The sequence below is a fragment of the Lissotriton helveticus genome, chromosome 5_1 (genome assembly GCF_964261635.1).
Source record: "Lissotriton helveticus chromosome 5_1, aLisHel1.1, whole genome shotgun sequence".
In the NCBI taxonomy this organism is placed as follows: domain Eukaryota; kingdom Metazoa; phylum Chordata; class Amphibia; order Caudata; family Salamandridae; genus Lissotriton; species Lissotriton helveticus.
Window position 1 is genome coordinate 694,859,906 of NC_136065.1, and position 12,108 is coordinate 694,872,013.

At 41.7% G+C, this 12,108-nt stretch overlaps 1 protein-coding gene across 2 annotated transcripts in view; it reads left to right on the forward strand.

The window, feature by feature from the left end:
- Positions 1-12,108, forward strand: part of NUDT13 (nudix hydrolase 13) — a 632,694-nt gene that overhangs the window by 564,470 nt on the left and 56,116 nt on the right. For both annotated transcript variants that reach the window (XM_078643092.1, XM_078643093.1), the window contains one exon: positions 5,953-6,104. In XM_078643092.1, the coding sequence (XP_078499218.1) occupies positions 5,953-6,104 (152 nt within the window). The remainder of the gene's footprint in view (positions 1-5,952; positions 6,105-12,108) is intronic.

Consider the following 12,108-nt stretch of genomic DNA (forward strand, 5'->3'; position numbering starts at 1 on the left):
ATAACATTACTGATGACAACTGAGCAGACATCATTGATGACAACACTGAGCATGGTGGGTGCAAGTTATAGTTAATGTAGTCTGGATTATTATATTCATATCAAGTCAACTAGGAGTTCTGTGAGCATTTTCCGTGTTCCTTTATGAGATCCTGGAACTCTAAGTGACTTTTACTATCCTGATAATTTACAGAAGAGTGTACCTTATTAGTTAAAAAACATGGTCGTAGCATAACCCTTCCCTCTAACCACTTACATTTATGACGTGGTGCACATTCATTTGAAAGAAATAGTAAACATGAAGAATAAAATTAGAATCGTTAGTGCAAATTGGACATACCAGAAAGCAGTTAGATATTTGTTGCAAAAAGATATTAGACACAGTTTAACACAAGTTAGATTTAAAAAAACGTTGTAGCGTCCAATATGTAGAAACATCCAGAGTGATTCTTTCGTAAAGATTGGGAAATAAAACAAGCATGTTGGCCCCATTCTGTCTATCACTGTTAAACTAGACAAAAAGATGAGACGAAGAAAAAGGCATGTTACGTTTTCCTTTTCAAAGTGCAGTTTTAATTATTCTCTGTGACCTGCATTTCCCCTTGCCTGCTGGCAACAGGCGTTGTGATGTCACAACTCAACTGTATATATGGGATAAATTCTTCCCCACAGTACATTAAAAGGGTATTGCAACTCACTGAGGAGTTCCATGACCATATAGAGGAACGAGCCTGGGGGCCAAGTTCCTTCATGTTTCTCAGAGATGACTTGCAATATCCTTATCATGTATGGCAGTCTGCACTTTAATCCTTATAATACATGATCACACCTTTCCCACAAACCACTTAAATCCTTGGTGCGTAGCCCTTTCATATGAAAGAGAGTGCATGTGTGCAAGCATCAAGAATAAAACTAGAATCTCTAATGCAAAATTAAGCACATCAAATAAACTGTTAGATATTTGTTGCAGAATGATGTTAGAATCGATTTGATACAACTCAGCTTTAAAAAAAAAAAAAAAAAAGACAGCAGCTCGGAATGGGCCGAAACATACCAAAACATTCTAACTTTTCTATAAATACCCCGAGTGCAAAAATAACAACTTTACAGCTAGAAAAACAAAGCAGAAGAAAGAAATGCAACATTTTGTTCTGTACCTTAAGCAGCTGCTTTAAACATGCTACATGACCTACCTTTCTCCTCGGCTACTGGCTGTGGCAGCAGGCATTGTGACGTCAGAACTCAAATCTAACAGGTTATTGAAGTTGAGATCTGATGACATTTTTTCATAATAGGCAATTAGATATATCACAAGTTGCCTATGATAAAGAAATTAGAGACAGGTTTTTATAGAGGGATTGCAGAATACCATGTATTATTACTAAATACACTGACCTGCAACATAATTTCTTTATTACGGGGAGACTAGAGACATTAGAAATCGCCTGTAAATGGAAATCAGAGACTGACTTTTATAAAGGCATTGCAGTCTCCCCTGTGTTTTAAAGCTCTTCTTTGATTTATATGACTTATACGTGTGCGTAGGTATGGCATGTTCCATGAACATTTACTGTGAATCCATGATTGTTCTTCAGTATGTATTGTTTTCTACAATTTGAAATGATCAAGTAAAAAAAGACAAAAGAAAAGAAGTGGAACTACCACCAGCTAGCAAACATAGTATATGAACTTGAAGGCGTCTTGATTTGTTGTCGGCAAGAAGCCCCAGGCCCCAAATCTACATTTGTCTCAGCTCTTAAAGAGTTAGCCACTATGCCAGCAACTACCTGTAACAGTGATGAGATTTGTGTCTTTTTAACCTGTGGACTGAGGAGCCATCTGATGAAGGAGCCACCAGTCCTACAATAATGCTCCAGTCTTTAATTCCATTTTGAAAGCACATAGCCTCTTTGCGAGAAAGTTACGTTATTTTAAGTTGATTTATGCAGTTGATTCGTGCTGCGCAGAAATCACTTGTGAGGTTATCCAATCGCAAGAGCATGGTTTGCAGGTGCTGTATTAGAGTTATCTGGTTGGATCCTTTCCTTTCTAGTTTTCAAAAGTAACTTTCCATCCTCTATTCGTAAATCTTCCACTGAGCATTCCAAATCTTCAGATTCTTCCAACATTTCCTTCCCAAATATGGGTAGTTGTGTGCCCTTCTCAGGACAATAGTCGGTATCTTTCTTACAGCCAGCTACAGCACAAGCAGTTATCTAAGATACCCTGCTTGATTTAAGGATGGGGTTTCACTTGACAATTCTCATGCAGAGCTGCATCCAAGCTCTGCACTAAAGCTGTTCACTTAGCAACTCTTGAATGACCTAAGGATAGGGGTGGTTAAAGTTGGTATCAGTACTTTAGCTTTATTACATCTGCCAAAAGCATTTGCCACCCTGGAGTACTCCCTCCTGTTAGATTGTCTTGATTCCGTCTGATTGCTGGTCCAGTTTTGAGCTGCCTCACTTCTCTCCCGCAATATATATTTCATGTCTGCCCCTGTTGTGTGTGGGGTGCTGCAGAGCTCCTTCCTAATGCTCTATTGCTTCAACATCTGCATTACACTCATTAGCTTCCAAAATTAGTATTTTTTCTTGCTGGTGACACCCATTTGATTTTATGGCTGGTTGGTGACCATCCGTGAGCTGAGGATCTTTGACTTTGTTTCAGGCAGGTCTCGTAAAGTCGGTAGGTAGTGGCTCAATTAACCTCAGATAAAAACTATATTTCGGATATAGGCTCATGGGCCCGATCTGTGCACGCCATCTGTGATGGGTCGTGCCTGCTTTTTGTCAAACTGGGATTTCTCTTTGATTCTGAGCCGAATTATCCCTCATATCTCTGCAGTGTTGGCTGCTTGCTCTCACCATCGTCTCCATTTGTGGAAAATGGCACGGTGGTCAAGGATGATTCATAGCACCTAGCAGTGGCAGTGACAGGTCTGTTGGTAAATGAAGTAAACATTGTTTATTTTGTGCTTCCTAAATCGGTTCTGCAGCGGCAACTTCAGAATCATGCTGTGAGACCTGTGACTAACTCCCTTACATTTTTCGATGCCAGTCCCCTGCTACATTCTTGTCATTTGCTATCCCGGGAGGACTTCATTTGTTTTAGTGTTTTGCACATTGTTGACAGGTGCCTTGCTTGCGTTGCTACAAGATCTATTAGATCTTCTTACCTCTGCTTTTGAAAATCCCCAGCTTCAAAAGAGCTTGTTTGGATGGCTGAGTTGTTTCTGTTCTTTCATTCAACCTGTGGAATTCTCTTTGATTAATCCTTCAATTCTTAATTGTCTTATTGTTCGCAAATGATTCAAGACCTGTCTTTTTGCAGCAGATCTCTGTAAGTTAATGAACTCACATGGATCACCCCTTGCACAATTACATCAGTGCAAGTATAAACGCCAGCTACAAAAAGTTCCATTACAGAACATGGGGGCAGATGTATCAAGACAATTTTTAGTCGCAAACGCTGTGATTCGCAAAAAAGCAGCGTTTGCGACAAAAAATTAGCTAAATGGTATGTATTAGGGAAATTGTATTGCAAAATTAAGGATTCGCAAAATTAGCGATTCCTTAATTTTGCGTAAGCATTTAAGGAATCGCAAAGTGCGATTCCAATAAATGCTATGCAACAAGCATTTAATTTTTGCGAATTCTCCTTCAGAAATCGCAAATTACCACCAACTTCAAGTTGGTGGTAATTTGTGATTTCTTTCACAAATGCACTTTTTGGCATTTGTGAAGGTGCCATATGGCGCACATACATGCCCTTAGGGCATGTATGTGCGCCATATGCGCGGACATGTTCATTTCAGGGGTAAATCAGCGTGTCCTTATGACACCCTTGCACCCTTGAAATTATTCTCAATTTGCGATTCTCAAATTGCGAATCGCAAATTGAGAATATCTTCCCATTCATTCCTATGGGCCTCCTGGCCCATAGAAATGAATGGTAAATTATTCCTTAATTGCGATTTGCAATTTGCTAATCGCAATTAGGGAATTTTAAGAAATCGCAAAAAATTGCGATTTTCTACATACATCCCTATTTGCAAATCTCAAATAGCGATTTTAAAAAAATCGCTATTTTAGATTCGCAAATCAGGATGTTGATACATCTGCCCCATGATCTTTCTGATAGCCTTAAAATTGCGAATATTAAAAGCCTGCTGTATCATTTACAAAGCAATCCGGATCAGAACCCCTGCTTATCTTGCAGACACGCTCACCATCTCTGGTGGTTCTCTGCACGCCTGCAGCCAGGACACCATCAGACTGGAGACCAAGAAGTCTTTTCCATCTATGCACCCAGGTTACTGTAGTACACAGAAAGTCCTTGAGCCAGGTATATAAATAGGATAGCTTTATCGAGGCTGAAGTTCCGGGTGAAGTTCAAGATAAGGAGATGAGTAGATGGAAATGTAAACCCCCCCAGGAGCGACCTACCTGTCGCTCAGCCTGCCTGCCCTCAATTGCCACTCTACACTCAAGCCATGCACCCAAACATTCCATGAGGTCATCAGGCATTCTAACACACATACTAGCTGAGCAACAGGGAAGACACCAGCAGAGTAATGAAAGGCACACGTCACTTATAACACATCCCCCTTCCTTAGGGAAACAATTATACAGAAAGGCACAAGTCAGTTATAACAGTTACAGCCCACATCCATTAGGACAGCCCCAACACTGCTCCAGTTTAGGAGAGAGTTAAAGACTCGCCTCTTTAAAGGACACTACATCACAATGTATTGCCCGTCCACAGATCAGCTACCTCTCCCATCACTCGCTAACTTTATGCGTTTCGTTGACTCTGTAGAACGCTTTGCTGCCCTCCTGTGGCTTGATCTGTACTATAAAAATATCACTTACATTCATTCATAAGCAATGTCTCTGATTTTTGTAAGGAAATTGTTTTTGGATGTATTAGTAGCTTAGTCTGCATTCAGAATACAGTCTCTTTTGAATTGTATGCTTTTAACCCGTGTTTTATATGTTCGAGTAAAAAAGCAAATATTTAGTAATTTTCTCTTCACCATGCAGCATACTTTTAAATAGATGTGAGTTTTCAGTGCATTGTCCTGTTCTTGTGCAGTTGTGCCGTAATTCAATGGCGAAAAGTCAAACTTGGTGGACATGTTTCTGGTTATGGCTAGAAAATGAACTGCTGGTTTAATATTTAAGCAGAGAAGCCAAAACGCTCTTAACTATGAAAAGGTTTAAGGCAAAAGAAGGTGAATCACAGTTCAAATCGTGGGTAGTGTTTAATGTTGTTGACGGGTTTAGCCTGGTAGTGTTCCGGTTAGTACTTAACACCGTAGTTAGTGAAAGCTGCAGCATACTAAAATAGTTTGGGTGATAAGTTGTATTTTCATGCCTTTCCAATATTTGCATCTGCACTAGGGCGAGTTTTACAGTTTTACAGTTTTTCAACACAACATGCTTAAACATTGAGTTACCTTGACTGTGTTAGCCAACGGTTTTTATCACTGAGTAACACGTTAAATGAAATAATGCATTCATGGAGAATTGTTTTACTTGGAAAATCTGCGGATTATGGTAGCAATTACAGGAAGTATCATACTTTCAATAACTTCTGATTACATATATGTCTGTACTGGAATAATTACAATGACCTACAGATGGGCCAAGAATAAGCTATAACAAGTAAACTGGGTGTTGTGTGTAAAACGGTTGTTTCTCAAGCAACCCATGCTTTTTGAAATGATAAAAGTTGGGCATGGTTTTATTAGAATGATGGTATAAATTCCAGATTGCATTATTGTATTCGTATATCACACCAGCCAATCCCATGTAGGAGCTAACGTTTTTTAAAGAAGATTTTCTCTATCAAGCGTGCTCCTGAAGACAGTCCTTTTTTATCCCTGACTATTTTAGGATTACTCCTAACCTGACATTTGTTTACAATTTTTTTAACACACCTATTCTAGGTGAGACATTGGAGGAGGCAGTCCGACGGGAGGTTGCAGAGGAGGTGGGCCTAGAAGTACAGTCCATGAAGTATTCTGGGTCTCAGCATTGGCCATTTCCCAACAGTTCTTTAATGTTTGCTTGCCAAGCTAAAGTCCAGCCACACGCGCAGGTGAGTAAGACTTTCCTTTCAACTTCTACATACAGCCTATGATGTATTAAAATGGTAGCTATTGTGTTTTGCAACATTGAAACTACTCTTTTTTTGCTAAAGAAGGTAACAATAAGCAGTTGAGGCATGGCCTTCATAGAAAAATATCTACAGTAGGTATTTGACAATCACAAACATTAGTTAATCGGTGCACTGGCGTATTTGACGGTTCCCACCCTCAAATACACCCACTAGATTTGTACTCAATCTCCCCTGGTGAGACTTCTCACGTGTTAACAGTTTCTAAGTCTGTCAAACTTCCCATCTTTCCTACCACCACAACAACTTGCTTGTCCACTGAAATATCCTGGAGACCCCCTATGAGACTCACATACATGTGGCTCACCTGTCCTTTTGTTACTCCCCTTTTTGTGTGTGCGCCTTGGGAGTGATGGCTCTGGGGGACCACAGTTAGCTATGACGACTGGATGGTCCAGGAAGCAGTGAGGCCTCTGCCAGAGGCTACTTACCCTGTTTCCGGCTAGAGGAAAGACCTGGGCCTTTGATCACTGATGCTCTAAGTCGAGTAAAGGAAATGCCCACACTAACCAGAAAGTCAGGGAATAGCAGTTGTTGCTTTTATAAAGAGCGAGCCTTGTTCATATTTGGGTCTGGGCTGGGTTTTAATTAAATATGAGATTTTCTTTAACTGAATTACAACATATCATCGATGATGAAAGCTCTACCAACATAAGGCTGCTGTCAGTTTATGTATCTCTAAGGACAGAAACGATAAAGGGACTATACTGGAAGGAAACAGATCATTGGATAAGACAAACAACTAATTGAAAAGGTAGAATGTTCTCTTAAAAGCAACAAACTAACACAAAGAACTTGCACGGGTAAGTCCAATTAAAGAGTTAGTCCATTGCACGTAATCCCCAAAAATAGTACCAATCAAAGTCTATTAGTTTTAAACCAGTTCAAATTTGATATTGTAAAGAATCAAAAAAGGGCAGAGAAGCTGTGTGATGCTCCAAAAGAGGGAGAGGTTGTTCGCCAGGCTGGGGCACCTTATGGTGCGGGGAAAAAAGAGAAAGTCTACTAGATAAACTATCCCAGAAATTAATGTTCTACTTAGCAACAAGTTTGAGGTCTTATTCAAATAAACCATCCTGAGTACAGCAGCTAACGGCTCTAAAAGTACCTAAGCTAATGACATTTATTTGGAAATATGGGTCTAAACATGCTGTCTTCATTAATACAGTTTTACCAGCAGATTTATGTTATGATATGATCATCGAAATTCAAAGCCTATAAAGTATTGTTATGGGAAACTGTAAGGTCACTCCTTTCCAAATCGAGTTTGAGATTAACCCAACAGTGTGATTCTTTCACCACTCCTAGTTGAAGACTTATTAAAGTTCATAGTATGTGGGGAATATTACCAATGCAAATGATAAGCACAATGATTTACATCTTCACCGACCTCCCCTCTCCCAAAATCTCCGTAGCCTCTACCTGAACTGCCCACAATCTGGTAATTACGCTATGCTGTGAAACCAGTCCTGGGTTGCTTGTGAACCTACTGGAGAAGTGTAGGTCACATGTTCAGAGGCGGAGATCAGGGAGAGCAAAGCTGGGAGGAGTTGGATCATCCTGAGGATGCATAGCGAACGCAGTGCAGTTCGGCCCCAGGAAGGGATAGATTACCTGACCAACCGTCGATGTGTTCTAATGTTGTAGAAGTTATTTTTAACCCCTTCCGTGCGGGGGTAATTACCCAGCTGTGGTGGGGGCGGGGGGCGCGCAGCGCCCCCATGCTCATGACGAGCTCAGCTCGTCATGAGGCACGGCGCTTGTGTGCTCATGACGAGCTGAGCTCGTCATGAGCCCACCCGTTCCCGTGGAACGCTCAGCACAGCAGTGGAATTATCCCCGCATGCGAGCGTTCCACGGCTCATGGCGAGCTGAGCTCGTCCTGAGCACCGGAGCGCCGTGCCTCATGACGAGCTCAGCTCGTCATGAGCATCGATGGTGTTAATGTGCAACTTTAGGTGACAAATTATTTGTGCAAAATAGTATTTTAATGGTGCATATGATGAACTTACAATGTGACCCATTTGATTAGTTTAGAAGTGTGATTAATAATGTAATATAGTTGTGCCACATTTTTGTGTGAGACACCATTTATTTAAAATGGATGCACTTTCTGCTGTTCTGCTCATTTTGCTCGTGCTCATTCTCCCTCTCAGAGACCCACTGCGAGTCATCTCTCCCCACTGTTTCCGTGGAGCACAGTGTGCTATGACGCAAAAGGAAAAATTTATTAGAAAGCATGTATTGTGAATTAAACTTTCTATCGTGTACCTGATGTATCATTTTGAAGGATTTCCACTGAAAGCTCCAATGCAGGTGTGCAGAAGAACATAATTCTATGAGCTATTTTCGGAGAAATGGTTCATATTATGTTGTACATCTCCTGAAAGCAATTTCTCATGAAGTTTCTGGAAGTTTTCTCTTACTTTAAGAAACTGGTTATTGTTAAATAATTTGAGCTATTACAAAGTTGTTTTTGATTTGCCAGTGCGATCTAACCATGGTCATACCATACTGAATTTGCAGTTTTTGCTAATTATTATGCATAGATTGTGTATAAAACACCCTGGTTTTCAAGATATGCGGGCGACTTCTCATTTTCCTCCCGAGACTCTGTCTGATTATTTTGAGACTGTCCTTTCCTCACCTAGAATGTTGTTATTTCTCTTTATGAGTTTGACACTTAAATAGTGTTTTTATGATTCTGTATTCTGTATCTGACCCTTCATGGTGAAAATGTTCTTCTATTCTTTATCATGTATTCAACAATTCTTTATTAAATCTTTTAAACTTAATTCTGATCTAGAACTCAGTTCTTGAGGGGTCCCGGTTTCTATTTGAATTCTGCCTGCAAACATATTGAGTTATTGATGGGGAGGGTGATCTCTTGAGGCTCGATCTATGAAAGATCCCAAAGTCAAACCGCCTAAGGTAAAAATTAGGGTATATAAGATATTGGGATTCCGATAATTATTGGGGTTCGACATCCATCCCTACGTTCCAGAAGCGCTGCTGCCTGGAATCTGAGTCACCCACAGCCTGGAAGCCCACACCCCTCCAAACCAGGCCAGTAAAGGCGGCAAGCCAGTTTGGGGTGTGGGGCCAGGATTTGCATGGGCGGCAACAACGGGAACTTTGAAGCCAAGTAGGCTGCATAGGGAGTGCCCATACGGTGCAACTGTGCAGGCTCACTGGTGGACAGAAGTGGCTGGCTTAGATGCCGCTGCTTGGGCCTGGAAGGCTCCTGCCATTCTTCCTTGAGGGCATTTGCTCTCGAGTTGCTGTTCTCACACACAATATCACTCTCCACCCTCCTATTTTCCTGATCATTTGGCATCTCTAGCACCTCTGGTCTGTTCTTTGGCACTCTTCTTTTGTTTAGGAGCCTTTTGCTGTCTCCACGTGCCACCTTCATCGTGGTTATCATCCGCTGCCACTCACTGTTGCAAGCAGACAACTCTAGGGGGGGCAGCATCCGCGTTTTGACCGGGACCCCTTGCTTCCCTAGCTCGTTTCTGCTCTGACTCACCAGTGCTCTCCTGCCAACCAATGCATGCTTACATCCCTGCACCAGCCCCTATTAGGACTCTCTCCACTCTGGGAATGCCGGAGCAGGGATGGACTTCCATAATCCCATACATTACTTTAGGTATAAGAGTCCCAATCTCCAGAGCTCTACAATGGGAGTGGTTCTGCAGACAGACTCTCTTCCTCCATCAATAGAGTGGCCACAAGAATAAGAATTAGAACCAAAAAAGGAAATTGAAGGTCCGACTGTTCATGTAACAACAATAGATGACTTGTAATAAATGCACAGAGAATTAACATGCTCTCCTACAGACACGTGGGCGATCCTGTTAAAAATATTCCAGTCCTCGATAGATACCCTAAACTATCAATCTAAAAATATTGACTTGCAAATCGACCTCTTGAATACTCTAGCAGTATTTGGTTCTGGCATAGGCACTGAGTTTGGAGATCTAAATAATGTAATAATTTGTGAATACCCCACAACAGCTAGCATGCTCATGTTCATCACTAATTGATAAACTTAGCACACTTTCTTCAGTTTTAGACATCCTAACCAAAGAGATCAAAACAAATTTGAGTAGCCCATGTAAGACCTGTAAAACAAAGCATCTCAATAAGTCCCTCCAGAGATCGCATTCCATGCACTCCAACCACTTTTCAATGTCACCTCTTCTGACAATTTAGATCTCTCAATGCAGGGGCAAAGAGGTCATAATGATACAATAAACTCATATGAGGAAACTCATTTTATTACTAAAACTCCAATGGAGAGCGCACACTGCAGTACCCACATGAGCATAAGTCCCCATCCAAATTTAAAGCAGAATTACCAATATAGCCACCATGTCAGAATGTGGCAAATACACTCTTAAAACAACCCCCCATGGACGCACCCATAGATCAAGGTTATCTAGTCAAACCAACAACAAAAAGATAAAAGAAAAAATAGAGGGAAGCTTGACACATAAATTGCAACTTGACATTATACAATTAGCCAAACCAAGCCTCTAGCGCTTGGACCGTTCAGTTCAACAGAGAATCATGCCTAAATCAATAGGATGTGTGTCAACAACCGGAACGCCTAAAGGGCAAAGCCAAGATTCCAGAGCTCTTTCCAATTTGTAAGCCAATCAAAATAAATCAGAACTAGCTGAGACCAAAAGTAAGGCAGAACACAATATGCAGCATGAAGCTGTCGCACAAACTGGCAACACCGGCCTGAAATGAACTGTTAAACCAGCTTACAGCCCTCAATCTTGTTCAACTACAGTATTAGCTCCCTCTAGTAAAGAACATTGGAGGTCAGAACAAAACTAGCATGGCAAGACCACCCTTCCAATACATCACAGTCAATGTATCAGCATACAAAAGGCAAATCATGGCCTCCCAGACAACAGAGCCTTTGCGTTTAGAATGAGAGACATAGGGATAAGATCAGCGCGGCTGGTCAAGCATGTGTGGGTAGGAGCGGGGCACAAGTCCTAAAAAAAGAAGTGGGGGTACTCTCCAAGTTAGGTGGTGTCACAGGAAGTGACATCACGGCAGGACGTGACATCACAACAGGAATTGACAGCACAGCAGGAAGTGACATCACAACATGAAGTGACATCACAGCAAGACATGACATCACATGTGCAGCAGATCTATCATTTGGACATATTGCAAGATTTAACAATTGAAGCTGCTCAAACCGAAAATGTTTTCCTACGTGTAGATGCCACAGACAAGCAAGGCAGGTCAGGCAGCAGGCGAGGCCAGGAAGGGAAATGTCGAGCGGGAGGCAGGTCAGGCAGCAGGCAAGGCCAGGAAGGGAGGGTGAGACACGTCAATATCCTGATCCGGTCACTTCCAAAAAGGAAAGGAGCCAGAGCAGACAAGCCCGAAAAATAAAGGGCATGGAGCAAGAGGGCGGGACTGCCGTGTTGCAGACACTCCCATCCAGTGACATCTGCTATGACCACTGATTAGTGGTATATCACAGCGTCCACTGGTATGTACCCAGGGCAAGGTTCCGAGGTGATGGGGGCAGGTTCACAGACCAAAGCAAGAGCTGCGATAGGTAGCGCTCAAAATAGGTGAGCAGATTAGATTATGAATGAGCGCCATTTGACTCCCTACATTCGGTACTTTGGAGTAAAATCCTATTTTGACGAGTGAAGAAGTAACTTTAATTTCCTATGGCAATCTCCTAAGGCGGGTGAAGATGTCCTTTTAAAGTCAGTAGTTTAATTGTAATCCGTGATTTCTTCGTAGTTTAACATTTCAAACAAGCACACGGCGTTTTACCGCTTAAGGTCTTTTGAGGCGCTCTGCTTTGCGCTACACGCGATGAGACAAGAATCTTACTCAACATACACCTCTGTGGTACGGCACCTGGCTCCATGAGGCGTTGGCC